Below are 25255 nucleotides of genomic sequence, written 5' to 3' on the forward strand. Positions count from 1 at the left end.
GGAGAGGTTGCAGTGAGCCACTGCAGTCCAGCCTGGGCAACAGAGTGACAGCGTGTAAGAAAGAAAGAAAAGAAAGAAAAGGGAAGGGAAGGAGGGAGGGGAGGGGAGGGGAGGGGAGGGGAGGGAAAGGCAAAGGAAAGGAAAGGAAAGGAAAGGAAAGGAAAAGGGAAAGGAAGAAAGGAAAAGGGAAAGGAAGAAAGAAAAAGGGAAAGGGAGAGGAGAGGAAGGAAGAAAGAAAGAAAAGAAAAGAACAGAGAACGAAAAGGAAGGAAGGAAGGAAGGATGAATTGCCACTGAGCACTAACTAAGAAGTTAAAAATATTTTATGCAACCAAAACAAGGCTAAAGAAGGAAATTAAAAGGGAGGGAGGTGATACCTACCCTATTTTTATCCTTTTCTTAGGATTCATGACATTCAAAATGATTTTTCTGAGAAAAGTCATTTAATAGGATAAAGACTTTTCTATAATTCACCAGCTTATGATTCAGTGGTCACAAGCTTTCAGTTCTGATGATACCTGTCTCAGAATTATACCCATTTCCTAAACAACTATATAATGCTACTTCAAAGATAACTAAGAGAAATTAAGGTGAAGGACTCAGAAACAAATCTGCAGTTGTAATTTGGAATATTATGCTGTTTTTCATAGTCAGGAAAAACATTAAAAATAGTTATTATATGGAGAAAAAAAATCTCAGTATCTAAGAAACTGATCAATAGAATAATAATTAAATACTTCTTTTCTTTAGCACAGTGAAGAGAACTTCTGTCAATCCTATCAAGCACATGAAGATGTGAAGTTTCAACTGGATTCATTTCTATAAATAAGCTAAGTTCTTCCTAATTTATAAGAAATAACACTTTGACAACTTAATAGTGTATTTTCCCAGGTAATATGAAGAGAACATTAATGTTTATTCTAAGTATGTTTAGGTCTAGTTAAAATAGAAAAAATACAGATGTTTGAGAATCTCCAAAGAAATTAAATAGAGTAAAAAGGGCATCTAACCAAGGAGCTGTCACCCTGAGGTCCTCTCTAAAGGACGGAAGAGCTAGAAAGAGTCCATTTTCCCCCTTGAGAGCTGTACCCCCTTCCCGAGAGACAAATACAGAGACATGCACTTTCCTAAACTTGAATTGTCTCTGTTAAAAATAGTAAGGGGCAAGTCAAATAACCTACCAGAAGGCTTTAAATTTTTGGATATCCTTCTGAACTTGGGATATTTATCTGTATCCCACCTGAACTCTGAATCTTGTATGGGTCACTTGTTACCACCGTAAAATCTCCATTCCCTCCCCTTTTCTTCCAGGAAATTGACTACCTTTCCAGCAGATAAGAGGTCCCTTAGACAGTACACCCTGGGAGCTTCTGACTAGGTAGTACTTTAAGTGCTTCTGCTTCTTTGGCTGAGTGGTGAGCTTCAAGTTAATGTGGTTGGAAAATTCCGTGAAATATCGAAATCCTCTTTCTCCACAGCCAATACAATTTCCAGAAAACCCTGAAGTGAGGAAAACCAATGTTACTAATGGCCTTGTAAGTTGATACAATACTTTTACGTATTAAACAGCATAGAAACATTCACATTCTTTGACCCAAAAATGTCTCAATCTCAAGGAAATAATTCTGAGGGAAAAAAACCAGGTACATGTTTCTTTAGCAGAGTTATTTTATAACAGTGAAAGACTGGAAATAATTTAAATGCTACTCTAAAAGGAAAGGAAAGGTTAACCTCTAAAAGGTTAAGGAAATAGAGCACATAATATAATAAAAAGCTTGGTTCTAGAATGTCTATTATTTCTTCCCCACATACTCCTTCCTTACAGAACCTGCGTCCTCACCCTGGTTCTCCGCCCTCTCTACCACTCAAACTTGCCTCCATGGCCGCAGCTGGTGAGCTTGTGGCTCACCGTCTGACCCAGTCTGGGGCAGTCAGAATCTCTCTCCTGGAATTTTGAAATAAATATAAAAAGTCGGGCAGGTGGTACTGGACCCTGGATTTGTAAGGTTTTACAGAATTGGAATCCGAATTAGGGTTATGTCAGCCACATATAAGCTAAGGTATGGGAACCAAGAACCATGAAGGGAAGCTGATCTGCGAAGAGGAGAGCAGAGCACAGGCCAGATGTTCAAATTCAGGGCTTTGTCAGCTTCTAGTTTCTGTGAGATCTAGCTATACTTTCCGACAGGAGTTCCATGAGATTCCCATTTCCCCTTTTCTAACACTTCTTTATTCATACTGGCTTATTATTCCTTTAGATCTAATATCCAAACAATTCCTCACTCAGACAAATCAAACAAAATAAAAATTTTGGTGACCTGGTTGGAACAGGGGACATGGAAAAAAGAAGAAACAGAAAAGGAAGGATGAAAAGCCATGTCTTTTTTTTTTTAATTGAAAATCAACTTTTCAGTCCCCCTTAATACACAGAGTAAAAGCAGACAGTAAGAGTGAGTTCTTCAGTTGTGTCTGATGAGGACATAACACATTTACTGTTATATAGATGAATAGGAAAAAAAAAGTTGTAATAAGAAAGGGCATTCCATATCGTATAAAGGCAATATTTCTACATGTAAATAACTGAAAACAAATTCACTGATGAAGTGATACACTCTTTTCAGACCCCTAAGTTAACCTGATATATATTAATAATTAACAAAGATATATAAATAGAGAAGAGAAAAGCCACAACGATTAAAGATAGAATATTTCACAATATCCTAATCTCAGAATGCTAACCATCAATTCAAAGCATTTATAAATGAGAAGTCCAATTTGTTATAATTCAATCAAAAACTATTTATTGAGCATCTACCTATATGCTAGGCATTTTGCTAAACAGTGGGGAAACAGTGGTGAAGAAGAGATATTCATAACCTCTGGTCAATCACATAGAATTAACAATTTATTACTGCTACTTTATAGACATGTAAACAATATAATTTTATAAATGACTTAAAATATATTCAGAGATGGATTATATTTGAGAACATTTGACTATTTGTCCAATACCTTAAAACAGGAGCCCCTCCCCTCCAAAAAAAGGTTGCCAGTGGCTGTCTAGGTCACTAAAGTTATCCATCCATCCATCCATCTATCCACCCACCCATCCATCTATCCATCCATCCATCCATCCATCCGACTATCCAACCATCCATCCAACAAATACTGTACTCTATTATGTGCTAGACACTGTTGCAGGCACCAGGTTTTTTAGCACTGAACAAAGCAGACAAAGTCCCTGCCTTTGTGGAAACTACATTCTGGTCTGATCATCGCACCTTCATGGAAAACTGCCTGACCGGTGAAGTAGATATGCCACACCCAAAACACAGAAAAAAGCTACAAGAACCTTTCAGCCAAAATAATCAAGAACAGTGGCAAAACATGAGGCTTAACTGATAGGTCCACGTGGTTTAGAAAAGACTAGTGTGGGCCGGGCGCGGTGGCTCACGCCTGTAATCCCAGCACTTTGGGAGGCCGAGGCGGGTGGATCACGAGGTCAGGAGATCGAGACCAGCCTGGCTAAAACGGTGAAACCCCGTCTCTACTAAAAATACAAAAAATTAGCCGGGCGTGGTGGCGGGCGGCTGTAGTCTCAGCTACTCGGGAGGCTGAGGCAGGAGAATGGCGTGAACCCGGGAGGCGGAGCTTGCAGTGAGCCAAGATGGCGCCACTGCACTCCAGCCTGGGCGACAGAGCGAGACTCCGTCTCAAAAAAAAAAAAAAAAAAAAAAAAAAGACTAGTGTGAGCATTAAACTATTGAGGTTGAGTTTGATCTTTTCCTCTGTCTATTCTGAGGTGAAAAGCAAGAGTGTGAAGAGGAAGAAAAGCCATGGGTCTGAATAATCTGCAAAGGAGAGAATCTTCACATTAATGATAAGTTAACAACATAAAAGAGTTAGAATCCTACAGTCCATTTTAAAAACCCTGTATGGCTTCAGCATTAGCCTTCCTTCAAGGGAGATTTTATCTGCTTGAAGTTCTTGTCATTGAAAACAAAAAATAACACTACTTACAGCCAAACTACCTTCTAGTTTTTCTGGCAATCAAGTCTTCCAATTGCATGGTAGATTTGGGGCACGTGCACTACCAACTGGATCAATATATTTTTAAATCAATTCCCCCATAGTCTTTGGAATCTGCATAATTTATATAAAAATTTAGACAAATTGACATTTGAATCCACAGGGGTTCTAGAATAGTGGAAGCTTAAACATTTTTCCACTATATTTTAATGCATATGAAAATCATCCACTTTAAGTAGAAATGTTGGATGAATATTAGTTTTTGGATAATAGAGTATCAAACATGTAAAAATCCCTGCAATGTGCTTATTTAAGAAAAACCTGCCATTTTGTTGTTGCACTGCACTTTTACATGGAGAAGTGGTTAGTAAAAAATTATGTCCACTTACGAGGCTAGAGAAAGTAAGCAAGGTTCCAAGTCTGTAAGGGTATTTAATAAATACAATAGTAAATAACTGCCATTTGAAGAGCAAATACTATGTCCCAAGCACTGTGTTGGGTGGGTGCTTTAAGGACATCATCTCATTTGATCTTTATGACCCCGCAAGGTAGGTGTTAATGGCCCCATTATATGCATGAGCAATCTAAGACTTTAAGTTCTTAAAATACTTGCTGAAGTTCTTAAAGTACTAAGTGACAAATCTGGGATTTGAACAGTTCTGATTCGAAAGCACATGGTCTTTGGTCTCCCTCCTAATTTCTAAGGATTATGAAGTCTATTATTCTGATGGTGTTTTCTGTGTCTTTTCCATGACATATTCTAAGAGGATTCTCTAGTCACAAAGAATCATGAACAAAAAATGCATTATGAGAGATTTTCATTGTCTACAGTCAGAGCCACACCTGAACTGTTTATCATTAGATGAGACGATAATGCTTTTCAAATGCTAAAAAGTTTTCTGAAGTTGTTCTACTACAGCCTACTAGCTAGTAAGCTCTGTGAGGAACAGGACTGAGTCTTTTAACTGTTGTGTCCCTACGTAAGAGCCTCGTGTGATTTCTGTCATGTAGTACATTTTGAATAAATACTGCTGAATGAAAAAACGAGTAGTTGGATCTTCCTTGCTAATTTAGTCCAGCGTATTAGATTTATCATTAGACTTCTATATTAAACCATCTGCTCAATTTCACTAAACAAAAACAAAGTGAAAACGTTTTTTTCTTTTTTTTTGAGACAGTCTCGCTCTGTCGCCCAGCCTAGAGTGCAAGGGCGCCATCTTGGCTCACTGCAAGCTCCACCTCCCGGGTTCACGCCATTCTCCTGCTTCAGTCCCATTTTTTTTTTTTTTTTTTTTTTTTTTTTCCCAGTAGCTGGCGACTGCCCCCTCCCCCTCAGCCTCCCAAGTAGCTGGGACTGCAGGCGCCTGCCACCTCGCCCGGCCAATTTTTGGTATTTTTAGTAGAGACGGGGTTTCACCATGTTAGACAGGATGGTCTCGATCTCCTGACCTCGTGATCCGCCCACCTCAGCCTCCCAAAGTGCTGGGATTACAGGCGTGAGCCACCATGCCAGGCCGAAAATGTTCTTTTTTTATGAGAGCATTATGAAAAATGAAAATTACCATTTCTTTTCCTATGAACCATGAAAAGTCTTTAAACTATAATTTAAGGAACTTCTATAAAGCATGTGCAGGCTCACTTATTGATCAGTGTATTGCTAGACTTTCTGATATATATAACTAGGAAGAATGTATCAAACTACAAAAATAAATACTCAGGGGCCGGGCGCGGTGGCTCACGCTTGTAATCCCAGCACTTTGGGAGGCCGAGGTGGGCGAATCACGAGGTCAGGAGATCGAGACCACGGTGAAACCCCGTCTCTACTAAAAATATAAAAAATTAGCCGGGCGTGGTGGCGGGCGCCTGTAGTCCCAGCTACTTGGAGAGGCTGAGGCAGGAGAATGGCGTGAACCCGGGAGGCGGAGCTTGCAGTGAGCCGAGATTGCGCCACTGAACTCCAGCCTGGGCGACAGAGCGAGACTCCGTCTCAAAAAAAAAAAAAAAAAAAAAAAAAAAACTCATCATGATCAATACAATATTTGAATTCATTGCTCTATTCTTTTTCCTTTTTACTGATATTTGTGCCTGAAGCATGATTTCATCTATAGTAAGACAAATTCTGAGAAACAGAAACAACAGTAGAGAAATGATAGCAGTAAAAAAGCAACAAATCTCATGTCCTCTCTTATCTTTTTAATTATTTAAAATAAAATAAATCAAGTCCGTTATTTCTTATGATGCAGGGAAGCTATGTTGTGAAAAAGCCGACTCTAATATCAGAAAGTAAAATAATTCTGAGATAAAGTCATTTACATTTTATATCATATAGATAGAAATATAAAGATACATAGTCCTAGTTATTTTGGGTGAACTAATGTTAAATATAAAGTGAGAATCACATCACACAAGTATAGATAGAAATATCTATCTATATGACATTGGAATGGGTGGTATGGAAAAACAACAAATAACTTACAAAGTGAATAATCCACAGATGAATAATTGAGAGTTGACTTGATATCAGGTCCAATATCAGAGCTGACTTGATATCAATGACTATAGAGAGTGAATTCTCTTTTCTTTATAAAATATTAATTTTTGATAAATTGCATGCTTTTTAAAAATCTCTGGTCAAAAAAGTCATTTAATTAAGCTAAGTGTTTTGAGAATTAATAAAAATGAAAAGGCCGGGCGTGGTGGCTCATGCCTGTAATTCCAGCACTTTGGGAGGCCAAAGCAGGCAGATCATCTGAGGTCAGGAGTTTGAGATCAGCCTGGCCAACATGGTGAAACTCTGTCTTTACTAAAAATACAAAAAGTAGCCGGGCGTGATGGTGGGCGCCTGTAATCCCAGCTACTTGGGAGGCTGAGGCAGGAGGATTGCTTGAACCCAGGAGGCAAAGGTTGCAGTGAGCCGAGATCGTGCCACTGCACTCCAGCCTGGGTGACAAGAGTGAAACTCTGTCTCAAAAAAAAGAAGAAAGAAAGAAAGAAAGAAAATAAATGTTTAAGAAGTTACTGCCTGTAATCCCAGCACTTTGGGTGGCCGAGGTGGGCAGATCACGAGGTCAGGGGTTTAAGACCACTCCCGCCAATATGGTGAAGCCCCATCTTTACTAAAAATACAAAAATTAGCTGGGTGTGATGGCATGCACCTGTAGTCCCAGCTACTTTGGAGGCTGAGGCAGGAGAATCACTTGAACCTGGGAGGCAGAGGTTGCAGTGAGCCTAGACTGCACCATTGCACTCCAGCCTGGGCAATGGAGCAAGACTCCATCTCAAAAAAAAAAAAAAAAGTTACTAAAAGAAAAAATTGTCTCATAATTGAACTAAACTATATAATCCCCAAATAATCCTCTGGTATATTTTTTAAAATTCTGCAGTAGTTTTAAATAAATGTGTATTTTAACTCCCTCATATTGGAAGGAATTTTATAAGCATGAAATACTCACCTAAAAGTGCATTTTTTCCATGATCATCCGGTAGAAATCGCTTGTCCACAGCACAAACTAGGATGTGTTCAGGCAGATTGGGAGACTTGGCCCCCACCAGGAGGAATCCTGCTGGGATGTCAATTTGTTCCATACACAGTGATACCAAACGCAAATCCTTTCCTGCTTGACAAAAACCTAAAAACCAGTTTAAAAAAAAAGACACAGTGAAATGTTTAGTGAGATTATATCTTCTTATCACTCATTTGGAGAGTAGATTTATTTGTGAGAATCACTATTAAAGACTAAATTAAAGTCCCTATACCCCTATACTCCAACCAGAAGACAAATCTACCAAGTGTGGCCCTCTGAACAAAGCTGAAAAGACACTGAAAGGAAATATTTCCATCTGCTTCAGCCAAAGTGACAACTTCATATTTTTTCTTGTTTTTTTTTTTTTTGAGATGGAGTCTCGCCCTGTCGCCCAGGCTGGAGTGTAATGGTGGGATCTTGGCTTACTGCAACCTCCGCCTCCCAGGTTCAAGCGATTCTCCTGCCTCAGCCTCCCGAGTAGCTGAGATTACAGGCGTGTGCGCCACCACACCTGGCTAATTTTTTTTTTTTTTTTAGTAGAGATGGAGCTTCCCCATGTTGGCCAGGCTGGTTTCGAACTCCTGACCTCGTGATCCACCCACCTTGGCCTCTCGAAGTGCTGGGATTACAGGCGTGAGTCTGGTCAACAAGTGAGGCAATGATGAATACACAACAAACATTGAAAACCATGTAGTTTTTATGTGCATGTAATATGATTATTTTACTTCCAATGCAAATTCACTTCTCTAGATGGGGACAGCATCGGAATAGAGATACTCTTTATTTCACAGAGGAAAAGACTGAAGCTCAGAATTTGGTGACTCCTAGATGAACGGGCCAAAACTGTTACAGCATTTAACTTTTTACCATGACATGACATGACAAGATGTGACAAAATCTTACATAACCACTTTGTATATCATAATGTATTATATGAATTCATCTGTTCCTCGTTTATTAAACAAACATTTGCAACAGATACTGTCCAAGACCAGGAGAAACAGAATTGAACAAAATATATCTTCCTCCGAGAACTCACATTGCAGTCATTTTGAAGAATGTATAAGGAACCAAGAATCACAGACAGTGTTATGGGGAACAGCTACAGTTCTGCTGCAAATCTTCTGGGGAATGATTCTGTCTGTACTCTAATCACATGACTTCCCCAGGGAGTTGTGACACTCCAAATTGATGTGGAGCTACGACCTGATCCAACTGGGCCACTTTGATAGACTAACTTTCTGGCCATAGTTGATTGGTCCAAGGGTGGACATGTGACATAAACAAGGCCCATCAAAGCCTTTCCCCTAGAAAATCTGAACATGCAGCCAAGGAGAGCATGGCTCAGTCTGCTTAGTGCCAGCCCTGTTTTTTGACCTGGGAGGGAACTCCGTCAGCACAGGCAGGAGGTTGAAAGATTGTTCTGGCAGTATCTGGATCCCTCAGCCTGCTGTATCTGCCTTTCCCAAGGTCTGGCCATGAAACCTTTTCTTTGGAATTCTTTCAGTAATTTCTTCATTTTACCTAAGCCATTTTCAGTTGGGTTTCTGTCATTTGCAACCGAGAAAGGCTGAATGAAGGTATGATAAATGCTATTTCAGGCCAGGCACAGTGGCTCACACCTGTAATTCCAGCACTTTCGGAGGCCAAGGTGGGTGGATCACTTTAGGTTGGGGTTCAAGACCAGCCTGGCCAACATGGTGAAACCCTTCTCTATTAAAAATACAAAAAAAGGCCGGGTGCGGTGGCCCACACCTGTAATCCTAGCACTTTGGGAGGCAGAAGCCGGTGGATCATGAGGTCAGGAGATCAAGACCATCTTGGCTAACACGGTGAAACCCCGTCTCTATACTAAAGATACAAAAAATTAACGGGGCATGGTGGCAGGTGCCTGTAGAGGCGGAGCTTGCAGTGAGCCCAGATCATGCCACTGCACTGCAGCCTGGGCGACAGAGTGAGACTCTGTCTCAAAAAACAAACAAACAAACAACAACAACAAATTAGCCAGGCATGGTAGCACATGCATGTAATCCCAGCTACTTGGGAGGCTGAGGCAGGGGAATCACTTGAACCAGGGAGGCAGAGGTTGCAGTGAGCCAAGATCGCACCACTACACTCCAGCCTGGGCAACAGCGTAAGACTTGCTCTCAAGAACAGGGAAAAAAAACGCTATTTCAGAAAATTCTGGAAGCAAGGAGGACACCTCTCCCTACACAAACCCGAGGAGAGCACCATTATCATTGCCCAATACAAAGTAGGGAAAAACCATGCTAGATTCTCCTAGCATCAATTCATGTTATGATTTTAACCAAGTGTCAACAGATAATTGAATGCTATCAGTCACTGGCATGAGAAATAAAAAAGAAAACATCATGAAAACATTGGATGAGGTGACGTGCAGTGGCTCACGCCTGTAATCCCAGCACTTTGGGAGGCCAAGGAGGCAGATCGCTTGGGTCCAGGAGTTCAAGACCAGTCTAGGCAACAGGGCGAAACCCCATCTCTACAAAAAAACACAAAAATTAGTCGGGCCTGGTAGTGAGCGCTTGTAGTCCCAGCTACCTAGGAAGTTAAGATGGGAGCATCCCTTGAGCTAGGGAGGCAGAGGTTGCAGTGAGCCAGGATTGTGCCATTGTACCCCAGCCTGGGCGACAGAACAAGACCCTGTCTAAATTTTTTTTTTAAAGAAAAAAAGTTAAAATTCAAATTTAAAAAAATGGATGAAGCGGTGGGGCATATTAAATTTACCATATAGTTTGGGTCACCAAACCTTAAAAACAAGCCTAATAGAATTGGGAAAAGTCAACAGAAGAAAGAATAAAATTATCAAGACTACAGGGCTCAATCATTTCAAGCTTATAGATCCCTTTTTAACATTAACAAAAGTCAATTTAAACTCTAAAAGTCAATTTAACTCTAAAAGTTCATGAATTAAGAAAAGATATAAAAACATGAATTCTTTAGCAATTTTAAATGAATCTGCATTTGTTCAAAATATCATTTATATTTATTTGGAAAATAGTCATTAAATATGTTGGTCATATTACTTAGTTTACAAACATTTTTTGGAGCCTATGGATACACGGAACCCATTGGAAAAAAAAAATCTGCTGTGCCCATCCACCTCTATTAAGGAACAGGGCTCACAGGTTTGGAAGTTGGGAATTGATGATGATGATGATGGCAGCTAAAACTTATGGAGCACTTGCCATAGCCAGGCACAGTGCTAAATACTATATAGATTATCTTATTCGATGCTCTCAACACTCAAGACTGGTACTAACCCTGTAGATAATCTTTCTTGTACAGCATGAATATCAAACAGTATATTAATAAACTGATCTAGGTAGGCCAGGTGCAGTGGCTCACGCCTGTAATCTCAACACTTTGAGAGGCTGAGGCGGGTGGATCACCTGAGGTCAGGAGTGCGAGTCCAGCCTGGCCAACATGGCTAAACCTTGTCTCTACTAAAAATACAAACATTAGCTGGGGGTGGTGGCATGGACCTGTAGTCCCAGCCACTCAGGAGGCTGAGGCAGGAGAATTGCTTGAACCTAGGAGGCAGAGGTTGCAGTGAGCCGAGATTGCACCATTGCACTCCAGCCTGGGCAACAAGAGTGAAACTCTGTCTCGAAACAAACAAACAAACAAACAAACCAATCTAAAATAAATACTTTCTATTTAAAATCAAGTCCTTATCACATGCCATGTAATGACAGAATTAGTTTTTAAATCTCCAAATTCAAAAGATTACACACTATTATAAGAGACATTTGTGAGTCAAAGACTGAGGAACACAGATCTGTTCTAATCTCTTTAATATGTAAATAAAAGAAGGACCCCAAGAGACTAAGAAAGTGACCCAAGGCCAAATACTCAACCACCAGAAACAGTAGATCCAGAACCCAGGTCTCTTAACTCCTAATTAACTGCTCCTTCCACCTCATTAACACCTCTGTGACTCATATACAGTCATTCATCACTTAACCACATGGATGCATTCTAAGAGGCGATTTTGTTGTGTGAACATCATAGAGTGTACTTTCACACACCCAGATGGTAAAGCCTACCACACATGTAGGCTAGATGGTATAGCCTATTGCCCCTAGGCTACAAACCTGGATAGCATTCTATTGTACTGAATACTATAGGCAGTTGTAACACAATGGTTAAGTATTTGTGTATCTAAACATATGTAAACACAGAAAAGGCACAGTGAAAATATGATATAAGGCCGGGCGCGGTGGCTCACGCTTGTAATCCCAGCACTTTGGGAGGCCGAGGCGGGCGGATCACGAGGTCAGGAGATCGAGACCACGGTGAAACCCCATCTCTACTAAAAATACAAAAAAAAATTAGCCGGGCGTGGTGGCAGGCACCTGTAGTCCCAGCTACTCAGAGACGCTGAGGCAGGAGAATGGCGTGAACCCGGGAGGCGGAGCTTGCAGTGAGCCGAGATTGCGCCACTGCACTCCAGCCTGGGCGACAGAGCGAGACTCCGTCTCAAAAAAAAAAAAAAAAAAAAAAAAAAAGAAAAGAAAATATGATATAAAAGACAAAAAATGACACACCTGTATAAGTCACTTAAAACAGAGCTTGCAGGACTGGAAGTTGCTCTGGGTGAGTCAGTGAGTGAGTAATGAGTGAATGTGAAGGCCTAGGACATTACTGTACACTTTGTAATCACTGTACCCTTAGGCTACACTAAATTTACTAAAATGTTTTTTCTTCAATAATAAATTAACCTTAGCTTACTGTAACTTTTTAACTTTATAACCTTTTTAACTTTTAAAAACCGTTTGATTCATAATAACACTTAAAACACAAACACATTGTATAGCTGTATAAAAACGTTTTCTTTCTTATATCCTTATTCTATAAGGCTTTTTTGTATTAAAATTTTTGTTTTGTTTTGTTTTTTACTTTTAAACTTTTTTGTTGGCCGGGTGCGGTGGCTCACGCCTGTAATCCCAGCACTTTGGGAGGCCAAGGCGGGTGGATCACAAGGTCAAGAGATCGAGGCCATCCTGGCCAACATGGTGAAACCGCGTCTCTACTAAAAATACAAAAATTAGCTGGGCATGGTGGTGGGTGCCTGTAGTCCCAGCTATTCAGGAGGTTGAGGCAGGAGAATCACTTTAACCCGGGAGGTGGAGGTAGCAGTGAGCCAAGATTGCGCCACTGCACTCCAGCCTGGTGACAGAGCGAGACTCCGTCTCGAAAACGAAAACAAAAACAAAACAAAAACAAACAAACAAAAAAACTTTTTTGTTAAAAACTAAGGCACAGACACACACATTAGCCTAGGCCTACACAGGGTCAGAATCATCAATATCACTGTCTTCCACCTCCATATCTTGTCCCACTGGAAGGTCTTCAGGGCAAAAACATCCTTGGAGGGTCATCTCCTATGATAATAATGCCATCTTCTGGAATACCTCCTAAAGGACCTGCCTGAGGCTGTTTTACAGTAAACTTTTTTTTTTTTAATAAGTAGAAGGAGTGCACTCTGAAATAACATAGTCATTTATTACCTAGTATCATGTGGTGTACCTAATTATATGTGCTATACTTTTATATGACTGGCAGTGCAGTAGGTTTCTTTACATCAGCATCACCACAAACACATGAGTAATGCACTGCACTACTTTACAATGGCTACAATGTCATCAGGCAACAGACATTTTTCAGCTTTGGAACCTACAGGACCAATGTCATATATGCAGTCAGTCATTGACCGAAATGGTGTTGTTTGGCACGTGACTGTATACTGTTTCGCCTTCCTCTAGTCTGATGGAGAACTCTCCTATAACTTCATCCTTGCCTATTTTTGTTGGGTCCTATCACTTGACTTCCCTGTGGCCTTTTCAGATCGATTTCCGAGCATCATTTGATACACCAGCCCCTGCCGGCCATTGACTGTGTCAGCATTCACCTATTTCATACTTGCTAATGAGTCCTTAAAATTCAAGTTTTGGCAAGCCGCAAAAGTAATTCATGCTCACAGACTGACATTTCTGCTGAGCTTTCTCAAGCAATACATTGCAAAAGGGAGACTAAGAGGGTAAAGTTACAATTTTGTTTTTGGGCTAAAGAGGGATAGAGTAGAAAAGGCACAGTTAGTGTGGAGAAGGCCTGAAGAAAGCAGGATTTTCTTGGGAAGAGAGATTACTTCAGAGCAATTTCTGTGGCAAAATGAAAACTACACAATCCACACAAATAGTTTTTAGTATTACAATCGTTGAGGGTTTTCCCACTTATGATATGAGGACACCTAGAGGTGAAAAGCAATAATTATTAAACAATTACTGTATTCTATGAGAGGTGTGTGCCTAGCCTCCTTCCCTTAAAAAAAAAAAAGTCAAGAGGTTCCTGTGCTAATGAAAAGAGAAAATTCCTATTTGATGAAAAAAAAAACCCACCCCATAATGATGGGGGTTTGTAAAAGTGGCATAAGAACAAACTGAGAGTTCCCAATGTCTAAAACTGAACAATTTGAGCAACAAAATTAGTATTGGATTATAAACATAAAATAAATGTAGGCATTTATGGCCATAATGACACAAATAAACAAATGAACCCATCAATAAATGGGAGAGAAGAGATGAATTCCCAGGCAGTAGAATTTCAAATAATTTACGTAGCCTGCCCTCAAGGATGTGGAGTATAACTCCCTGCTCCTTAAGTGTGATCTGGGGATTCCTTCCACAGTATGCAGTGGAAGGAGAGTGGGGATAACACTCCTGCAGCCCCTCAGCCAGGTGACCAAGGTCAACAGCAATAGTGTTAAATCATGTTGATAGTATGTACCCTTGAAAGAATAAGATAAAAATTTACCTCTGTGATCTTCCTCCCCAGATCCCATAACCTTAATCTACTAAGGAGAAAAACATCAAATGAATTCCAACAGGGGGGTCTCCTACAATATGCCTAATACTCCCCATATGGTCAAGGTCATCAAAAACAAGGAAAGTCTGAGAAACTGTCATAGTCAAAAGGAACCTAAGGAGACATAACAAATCTGATGCCGTATCCTGGATGGGATACTGGAACAGGAAAAGGATATTAGGAAAAAACCAAGGAACTCAAATAAACTGTGGACTTTAGCTGTTATTAAAATTAATAAAAATGTGTCAATATTGGTTCATTAATTGTAGCAAATGTCCTATACTAAGATATTAATAATAGGGCAAACTGTGTGGGGATATATAGAAACTGTACTGTTTTCTTAATTTTCACAAATTTAAAGCTGTTCTTCAAAAATAAAATAAAATAGTCCTATTTTATCTTTTACCATGTAGCTATTTGCCAACACAAGCCGTACAGGCAATTTAATTAAGAAGAGAATAGGAAAGAAAGGCACAGCAGGGCTGAGTCTAGGAACAGGGTCCAGAAGAAATCAACTCAAGGCCAAAAATGCTCATTAAGTCAAGCAAAAGTTTATGAATTCAGTTTGTAGTTATTCTAAGAATAAGTTCGCCTGCCAAGGGTCTGGTCTATTTCTGTAAAGTATATATCTATTTACTATTTCCTCCAAATCCTCATTGCTGGGATTCAGATCAGCTAATGATATACAAAATATATCATGAGGGATCCCTATGAGAGTAAAAACATTATGCAAACAGCAATATTTAATTTAGTTTTCTCAGATGGAAAATAAGCTGTGTATGTCTATAAAAAAGAGTGGATAGCTAAAAACAAAATCTACGAAATATTCTATCTCAAGACTTATAGGATCCCAATATCCAGTGTGATAGGTAGTTCTATTTTCCCACTACTAGAAATATGTCTGATTACTAGTCTAATGTACATCAAATATTAAATCTCAATTAAAACCTTGAACTAAATGAAAAAACAAAACAAAACCTTAGGACTCCCCAACAGGGTAATTCTGAATTACATCTAAATAATTCTGAAGGACTGATGTGATCTTTCTTTTAGAGGCTACGAGAAGATCTGGTTAAGAGTATCCTAAGGGAGGATCTAAGCCTGTTTATAGTCTGCAAGCAAAGAAATGTAAGTCAGTGATAACGGGCATACAAATAATTTATTTGACAAATCTGCCCCTGAAATAATTTCATTTTCTGAAGATAACACTGAAATGTTGCTCTAAAACCAGAGCAAATGATTTTAATTTTTTTAAAAAGGAATAACAGTAGACAGGTCTTCTTTATAAACTTCATCTGCATTTCCTTAAGAAAACAGCCAAAGATTTCACTTCACAGAAACAGATTTGCATTCTCCAATTATCTCCAACTTGAAGGTTACAGAGTAAACTAAAAGGGGGCAGGGAAAAGTTTACAGAAACAGCTATAAACACAAACTAAAGTAATCAAAGCAGTATTTGGAGGCCTAAAATTTGGTTGTCCTTTACCCCTCTGGACAATCAACTGCCTCCCAGCAGGGTAGGAACCTACACTATTCCAATAATTTACATAAGAAATTAGCAACCAAAATTTACATCTGAATGGTAAACCCCAGCAGCCCATCAGGTGTTAAGTATTTGCTTATCTAAATTGCCTCTAAAAATAGCTTTACCTTTCTTTGAGCCTTAAGTAAATAGAGGATTTCCCATGAAGGAAAGGTGGTATGCTTAAATAAGTCCAGGCAGTATATTGCCCTATTTCATTGCCATTTTCATACGGAAAATTTTAGAACTGTTCTCCCTTTGAGTAAGAGGGCTCTTAAAACTATCTTAGAATGAGTTCAATTGAAAGAGCTACTGGCTGGGCGTGGTGGCTCACGCCTGTAATCCTAGCACTTTGGGAGGCCGAGGCAGGCGGATCATGAGGTCAGGAGATCTAGACCATCCTGGCTAACACGGTGGAACCCTGTCTCTACTAAAAACACACAAAAAAGAAGCCATGCATGGTGGCGGGCGCCTGTAGTCCCAGCTACTCAGGAGGCTGAGGATTCAAAAAAAAAAAAAAAAAAAAGGTACTGGCCGGGCACAGTGGCTCACGCCTATAATCCCAACACTTTGGGAGCCGAGGAGGGTGGATCATGAGGTCAGGAGTTCAAGACCAGCCTGGTCAAGATGGTGAAACCCCGTCTCTACTAAAAATACGAAAATTCAAAAATTAGCCAGGTGTGGTGGCGGGTGCCTGTTATCCCAGCTACTTGTGAGGCTGAGGCAGAGAACTGCTTGAGCCCGGGAGGTGGAGGCTGCAGTGAGCTGAGGTCGCGCCACTGCACTCCAGCCTGGGCGACAGAGTGAGACTCCGTCTCAAAAAAAAAAAAAAAAAAAAAAGATGTCTACAAACTATAAACTACCAAATTAAATTATAAACTTTTTGTTTTAAATGCCTTCCCCCAAGGTGAATTAAAAGGGGAAAAAATGGACATTAATTATAAGAACCGAAAGTAGCTGATATAGGAATCTAAGTGTAGGACTACTGTTTCTGAATTGTCTTGGAATCTAAATCTTGAACTTGAGTGAGACAGTTAAAAAAAAATTGCACCTCCTTTATCTTTAAAATATTACCCTTCCCATATACTCTCATATTCTCATGTTTTAAAGTTTAAGAAATACTGGCTATCTCTAGATCACTGAGTTTATTATACCTTGGTGGGTACTAAACAGCTCTCCATACCTGCTTATAAATAACACCAGTGCCAGATACCCTACAAGGCAAACTAAAAACATACCTAGGGCACAGGAAAAATGGAAACCTCTCTCCCATTTTTTGGTATAAAATTAGATATTTGAAAATTATCCTCTAAAGCTTTTACTCTATGTAACTCTCACACATAACAAGATTCTCAATGGGAATCCAACAACGTTTTAAGCACTATTTCACCTTCCATTTTGTTACCTGATAAATGAGTTGACAGCTCAATTAAATAAAAGGCATGAAGATGGACGTAAAGCAAGTAAGAAGAAACATAATGCTAGTCACCTCCTACACCTCCACAGGCTTAAAGGCCTGTATTATGTCAATCATGAATAAATCCATATATATTATATTAAGTTTGAGCAATCATAAACAAATTCATAAGGAATAATGTGCTACAGGCAGGGCCGAATCAAAGAGCAGTAGTACTAATTGCTAGAGGCCATCTTTAGGGAATTGGGCACTTAGAAGCTACCAGGAGAATTATTCAGGTTTCCTCATCTCCTAGGTAGGGGATTTTGACTCCTTTACTGTTTATCACATTGTCCAAAAAAAAAAAAAAAAGGCAAGAGAAAATAAAACTCCCAAGCAGGGCTTTCTGACTTTCCATATTTGAACCTTTAGTTTTTCTCTAATTATTTGCACTTTAAGCTTTGTAAGAGGAATGTTCTGAAATTATATCCCTTTTCTTCTTCTCCCATTTCCCCCACTCCAAAATTTTCATGCACTGAAATCATCTTAGGTCCAAGTCATTCTGGGTCTAAGAACAATACTCTGGCTAATCTGGACAAAGTAGTATTCACGAACTAATTAGGCTGGGATGGTCAGAAAATAGCACAGTAAAATATTAAATGGAGGGAAGAGAGTGTAATTTAAGTTATGATATCACCAAAACCATGAAATACTGGAAATGCTTTATACTAGAATTTTAAAGGATACTAGGATATAAAGTGTGAAGTGATACTAGGATTTTAAAGTATACTAGGATATAAAGTGAAATACTAGGATATAAAGTGTGAAGCCTTGGTGGAAGAGGAGGTCGACCCTAATAAATAAAAAGGGATTAACAAAATATACACATTTTAATCCTCTATAAATTTTTACATTTATTTTAATCCTCTATATTGGATGAGTGTTCAAAATAAATGTAAAAGGTAAATATGAAATCTCTAACATCTCTCATTGTTTGCAGTGCGGGGGGGGGGCGGGGAAGAGAGGGGGGCCCGGGAATAGAAAGAAGTACGAAGAGGGAACACTAAAAAAGGTCCTAAAATAGTAGCATTCTTGCAGAAAGTACTTGGAATACTGGAAAAGCCTTGACCTGGGTTTAGAATTGCCTTTGCAATTCTAAACAGACCATCTCAGGGAAGTCAACAACTGTGAATTTCAGTCTCTTTATCTATAAGATGAGATGATAATACTTGTCTTTCTTACAGACATCTGTTGTGAAGTCACAGGAGATAATGTGAATGAGAGCATAATCATTTCTCATTCCTCTCCATACGATAATTACTAGTTTCCAGCCTTGAGCACTGCATGTAATAATTAGAAATATGTCAGACAATATTAGAGAGAAAATAGCAAAAAGAAAACACAAGTGAAACCCACCATCCGTAGTGCAAGATCCTTCTGGGGCAGGTTTTTGTGAATAGGGAATTGGTGGGCTGTTTGAATCAGACATTTCTTCATCGTCTTCATCATCTTCCATTTCATTAACTGTTAGATTGTTAGAAAAATCCAGACTTCCATTTTGAGTGTAGCGGTTTACCAAATCTTTGTCCAGATCCTCCACCTTGGGTTTGACATCTGGGTAAGCAAATAAATCACAGCAGATTTAATAAAAAGATGCTTATGGAAAAATGCACAGTTCTGAAAGACATAATTGAAGAAAAAGGGTCTAGCATTTTCTAACATTTAGCCAATTTATCTCAGAGGTCCCAAGATTTGGAATCCCCACTTCTAAAACAAGAATCCCACTTTTTAAAAAAGGAGTCCAGTGGCCGGGTGCAGTGGCTCACGCCTGTAATCCCAGCACTTTGGGAGGCCGAGGCGGGTGGATCATGAGGTCAGGAGTTCAAGACCAGCCTGACCGACATGGTGAAATCCCATCTCTAATAAAAATACAAAAAAAATTAGCCAGGAGTGGTGGCGTGTGCCTGTAATCCTAGCTACTCAGGAGGCTGAGGCAAGAGAATCGCTTGAACCCGAGAGGCGGAGGTTGCAGTGAGCCGAGATCATGCCACTGCACTCCAGCCTGGGCAACAGACAGAGACTCCATCACAAAACAAAACAAAACCAAAAAAACCCAAAAGAATCCAGAAATGTGTGTGATTGAGAAACTTACCTGCAGACGAGAAAGGATGCTGGTCAGGGTCCAGGTATAGCTGGGAAAAAATTGGCCGCGGTACCACACTACTACATCTGAGAGAGGCTTCTATGGAGTTGTGGAGAGCTTCCTCAAATCGAGCAGATTTCAGTTGCCCAGCATATGAATTCCCCATGATCTACACCTACCCATCCCCAAGAAAAAGAAGAAAGGATAAAATTGATATAATTAGAGGTTCTATATCTCAAAGTACAGGTAGAGCTAATTTAAACTATGTCCGTATATCTTAAGATGTGAAATATATGAACCACCCAGAGATCTTAAGACAGCTTGTGTAAGTTACTTGTTATCATATCACGTGTGCTTTTTGTCTTCACAGCCCAAACCCAACTCAAAAAGCCCCTTTAAGGGATTTTGTATCTATAACAGTAATAAGTGCTTAAGTCAAGGCTCTCCAACCAGTAAATCAAGAAGGACCTGTCAGTCATGAATCCCAACCTGGTTAACAATGTGGCCATATCACCTTTATAGGAGGCTACTGTAACTCCCTAGAAACTCTATCAGTGGTTTCAGAGTAAGTAATGAATTTTCTCTTTACAAAGATCTATTACTCTAGATGGGGGAAAAAGGCTCTCTTCTGGAAAAAAATGAAAGTTTAATGGTTATATATTTAATTAAATTTCTGAAAGCAAGACTTGAGCCTTTTCAACTTGAAAAATTCATTTATGTATTACTAGTATTTGAAAAACACTGTTGTTTCTTTTGCTTCATCTGAAGTACAATCTTATTTGGGACCCTTCAAGAAAGTATATAGCAAAAAGCTTTGAAGTCATGACCTTTACTTCGAATCACTAATATTTATATAGTACTACAGTACTTGCTGGTTATAAAAATTTCCATGTATAGGCTGGGCATAGTGGTTCATGCCTGTAAACCCAGCACTTTGGGAGGCTGAGGCGGGTGACAGGAGGTCAGGAGATTGAGACCAGCCTGGCTAACATGGTGAAACCCCGTCTCTACTAAAAATACAAAAATTAGCCAGGCATGCTGGCGTGTGCCTGTAGTCCCAGCTACTCAGGAGGCTGAGGCAGGAGAATCACTTGAACCCGGGAGGCGGAGGTTGCAGTGAGCCGAGATTGCGCCACTGCACTCCAGCCTGGGCGACAAGAGCAAAACTCTGTCTCAAAAAAAAAAAAAAAAATTTCCATGTATAACAAATAATAACTACAATTTATTGGGTGCTAATTAATGGCTAGACTAATGATACTCAACGGGTCTTGGGGGTGGAGGTGGGGCCAAGACCCTATCCTTTCGATGGTCCATGAAGTCAAAACTATTTTTTTTTTTTTTTTGAGACAGAGTCTCGCTCTGTCGCCCAGGCTGGAGTGCAGTGGCGCGATCTCGGCTCACTGCAAGCTCCGCCTGCCGGGTTCACGCCATTCTCCTGCCTCAGCCTCCCGAGTAGCTGGGACTACAGGCGCCCGCCACCACGCCCGGCTGATTTTTTGTATTTTTAGTAGAGACGGGGTTTCACCATGTTAGCCAGGATGGTCTCGATCTCCTGACCTCGTGATCCGCCCGCCTTAGCCTCCCAAAGTGCTGGGATTACAGGCGTGAGCCACCGCGCCCGGCCCAAAACTATTTTTTAAAAAATTTTTTTTGAGACACAGTCTCACTTACTCTGTTACCCAGGCTGGAGTGCAGTGGCACAATCTTGGCTCACTGCAACCTCCACCTCCCAGGTTCCAGCAACTCTCCTCAGCCTCCCAAGTAGCTGGGACTACAGGCACATGGCACCATACCAGGCTAATTTTCGTATTTTTAGTAGAGACGCAGTTTCCCCATGTTGGCTAGGCTGGTCTCAAACTCCTGACCTCAAGTGATCCACCTGCCTGGGCTTCCCAAAGTGCTGGGATTACAGGCATGAGCCACCACACCCAGCCAAAACTATTTCAAACTATTTAAACAAAAAATGTTTTTGTTCAAAGCTGGTAGGTAAGGCTTGTAGGAGCTGGTTCAGCTGTTCAACAGTGCTCTCAAGAACAGAGCTCTTCCTGTCAGTCTGCTCCATCGCCCTGAATGTGTTGACTTTTACTCTTGATCTTGTCCCCAAACAGCTGTGACAACCCAAAGCATCATGTCTACATTCCAAATAATCAAAAGGGCAAAAGACTTTCTTTTTAGAAACCTTGGTCTTTTTATTTGGAATGGAATGCCTCTTCCCAGCAAACTTTTCCTTGAATATCTCGCTAGAAATGGGTCAGCTGTCCATTCCTGGGCACATCATCAAACTATTACTAGGATATAATTTGTCTTTTTGACTCTGATTCACTCATATGTGTACGTGGAATTTTCCAGAATCTGCAGGATGTGTGATATTGCAACAGGTTGAATGCAGAAGCACACAAGCTGCTCACTAATTTGTCTTTGGAAAATACAATTATTTTTCATTAAATATGCTATGTTCATATACAGTGGGGTTTTATTATAATTTCTAAAAGTAACATATATTTGTAAAATTTTTCAGTTTTAATTTTTAATAAACAAAAACGCTATGGGGTCCTCAATAATCTTTTTTTTTTTTTTTTGAGATGGAGTCTCATTCTGTCGCCCAGATTGGAGTGCAGTGTCGCAATATCAGCTCACTGCAATCTCTGCCACCTGGGTTCAAGCAATTCTCCTGCCTCAGCCTCCTGAGTAGCTGGGATTACAGGTGCCTGCCACCGTGCCCGGCTAATTATTGTATTTTTAGTAGAGATGGGGTTTCACCGTCTTGGCCAGACTGGTCTTGAACTCCTGACCTCGTGATCCACCCGCCTCAGCCTCCCAAAGTGCTGGGATTACAGGTGTGAGCCACTGCGCCTGGCCAATAATCTTTAACAGTATAAATGCGTTCTAATACTAACAGTATGCGAATTATTGGGCTAGACAGTCTACTAAGCACTTTATAAAAATTGTTATATTTAATCCTCAGTATTCTGAAAAAGGTATGACCTCTTTCCACTTCACAGATTAAAAAACAAAACAAAAAACCAAAACTTGAAGAAATGAAGTGAACAGTTCACTACCATTCAACTAATAAGGGATAGAGCCAGGACTCAGTATCTAGTCATGTGATGACAAAGCCTGCACTCTTACTGTACAGCCTCACCTTGGATAAATCTCATTTCAAGACAGGTAACTTTGAGAATATCTTAGGCCCCCCTTCTATCAAAGAGAGGGATAGAATTTAAAATTTATCTGGAATGCCAACTCTGATTAACTCCCTGGAGAGAGTCCCTGGAGGACTGGTTGAGAAGAACCCTGAGGATGCATCAGTGTTCATCAGGAAAGGGTGCCAACACCCAATGTGCCCACTCATGAGCAGAGAGGAGGTGATGCACGGGAATCCACAACTCTATCTCAACTTTCCCAGACACACACTAAAGCTCTGCAGAAGATTTTGGTGCCCCTGAGCTACTTTTGCACAGCAAATAAGACTTCTGATGTGATTCCTGGTGGCAGTGAGTAGTATGCAGTGATTTCCATCAGAGTGGCTGGGTTTGTCAAAGCTTTGTCAAAGCTTTATTAGAGATTCCTATGATTTGGAGAAAAAGCCAGGGTCCTATCTTGGCAACTTTTCTGATATAGGTAATAAAAACAAAATGCCATGAATTTAAATTGTTAGGTTTCTTTTTTACAAAAAGTTTATACTCAAAATGTACAATATCCAATTACAAGTTGCATATGTATATAAAATACCCAATTAAAAGATGAAGAAATAGAAGAAAATCAACAAAGTCTGTCAACTGAAATGTTCCTGAAACACCAAGTTTTTGGCCAGGCTCCTAAGACTCCCCACCAGTACAATACAAACATTAAAAATTTTTAAAGCTCAAAAGTAATTTACTTTTCAGCAGCACCACACGTGATCAAAACAGGGGGGAGGTTGGAGGGGAAATAGGCTGTGCCACTAGTTTATGCATCTAAATCAAAATCCAACAACCATTTCACCTTTCTTCTTTGCTAAAGAGAGAAAAGGACCAGGAACCAGCACAGAGTTAACCATAGGATTGCTTATCTGTGAACAATGAAACAACGTCAAAAGTGAACTTTCAGCCTTTTTCCAGAGTACCAATGTCTGGAAAGATTGCCGCCTCTTAATCTATTACCACTCCAATAAGTTATCTTCCTTTCATCATTGGAAATCTTGAAAACCTCCCGGCGTGGTGGCTCACACCAGTAATCCCAGCACTTTGAGAGGCCAAGGCGGGCAGATCACCTGAGGTCAGGAGTTCGAGACCAGCCTGACCAACATGGAGAAACCCCCTCTCTACTAAAAATACAAACTTAGCTGGGCGTGGTGGCACCTGCCTGTAATCCAAGCTACTCAGGAGGCTGAGGCAGGAGAATCACTTGAACCCAGGAGGCGGAGGTTGTGGTGAGCCAAGATCGTGCCATTGCACTCCAGCCTGGGCAACAAAAGCAAAACTCCTTTCAAAAAAAAGAGAATATTGAAAACCTACATTCTCCAACAGGTCTTTTTAGTTTAATTTTTAAAAAGTACCCAGTTATATATGGAGGATCACATAATCTCAATCTCTTCCACTTAGAGTTTAAGGAGTAATACGACAGAACATATATAAATGACAAATATCATGCTGAATAAAATATTAAATCAGGCTGGGCCTGGTGGCGCATGCCTGGAATCCCAGCACTTTAGAAGGCTGAGGAGCGAGGATCACTTGAGCTCAGGAGTTGGAGGTTGCAGTGAGCTACGATTGTGCCACTGCATTACAGCCTGGGTGACAGAGCAAGATCCTGCCCCCCACCAAAACAAAAAAACAAAACAAAACAAAACAAAAAAACACTACATTAATTAAAAAATGGGCAATGGAGTTTCACCATTACAGAAGACATACACAATCCTACAAAAGCATTAGCAATATTCAGATGAAGACAATGGGAAGTATCTATTCCCTGCTGAGACTTGGTAGAATAAATGGAATTAGCTGACTCTATTCCAAATAAAAACATAACAGGGCATTTAAAAAATGATAATGGTGACTAGGTGCGGTGGCTCATGCCTGTAATCCCAGCACTTTGAGAGGCCGAGGCAGGCGGGTCACCTGAGGTCAGGAGTTTGAGACCAGCCTGGCCAACATGGCAAAACCCTGCCTCGACCAAAAATACAAAAAATTAACCAGGCATGATGGTATGCTCCTGTAGTCCCAGCTATTCTGAAGGCTGAGGCAGGAGAATCTCCTGAGGTCGCAGTGAGCCAAGATGGTGCCACTGCACTCCAGCCTGGGCAACACAGCAAGACTCCGTCTCAAAAAAATATATATAAAAAAATAAAAATAAATAATGGTAATGTAAAGAATTACATAACTGACCTCAGACTTCTTTAGTGCTGACTATGGAGTTCTGCCCTTGATATCCCAATGCTACCCAAAGAAGAAGGGTGGAGTTCAAAGGACGTCTGTGTAATATATTCTAAATGTCATATGCCATGGTATTCAGGGTCACTGAAGTTGTTGGCATTATCCACCAGCCTCCATTTCCTCTAAATCTCAAAGAGCCCCCATGCCTGAGATGGTGTAACACCTGACTGGAAGTCAATGTGAATAAATTTGACTTTAGGCAGAAGATGGAAAGATACTTTTCAAAACTAGTCATTACATCAAATGCAAAAAGAAAGGCAACTTCTGGACAGGCATGGTGGTTTGTCCCTGTAATCTCATCACTTTGGGGGCTGAGGTAGGATTGCTTGAGGCCAGGAG

General features: G+C 40.3%; 1 protein-coding gene across 1 annotated transcript in view; it reads right to left on the reverse strand.

The window, feature by feature from the left end:
• GREB1L (GREB1 like retinoic acid receptor coactivator) overlaps nucleotides 1–25255 on the reverse strand; it is a 296713-nt gene that overhangs the window by 128047 nt on the left and 143411 nt on the right. Inside the window, exons 3-6 of the mRNA XM_030810667.1 lie at nucleotides 19512–19677; nucleotides 18776–18973; nucleotides 7482–7658; nucleotides 1324–1500 (exon numbers count right to left, since the gene is read on the reverse strand). Coding sequence (XP_030666527.1) covers nucleotides 1324–1500; nucleotides 7482–7658; nucleotides 18776–18973; nucleotides 19512–19668 — 709 coding nt within the window. The 5' untranslated portion in view covers nucleotides 19669–19677. The remainder of the gene's footprint in view (nucleotides 1–1323; nucleotides 1501–7481; nucleotides 7659–18775; nucleotides 18974–19511; nucleotides 19678–25255) is intronic.

Source organism: Nomascus leucogenys, chromosome 4, assembly GCF_006542625.1.
Source record: "Nomascus leucogenys isolate Asia chromosome 4, Asia_NLE_v1, whole genome shotgun sequence".
Taxonomy (NCBI): domain Eukaryota; kingdom Metazoa; phylum Chordata; class Mammalia; order Primates; family Hylobatidae; genus Nomascus; species Nomascus leucogenys.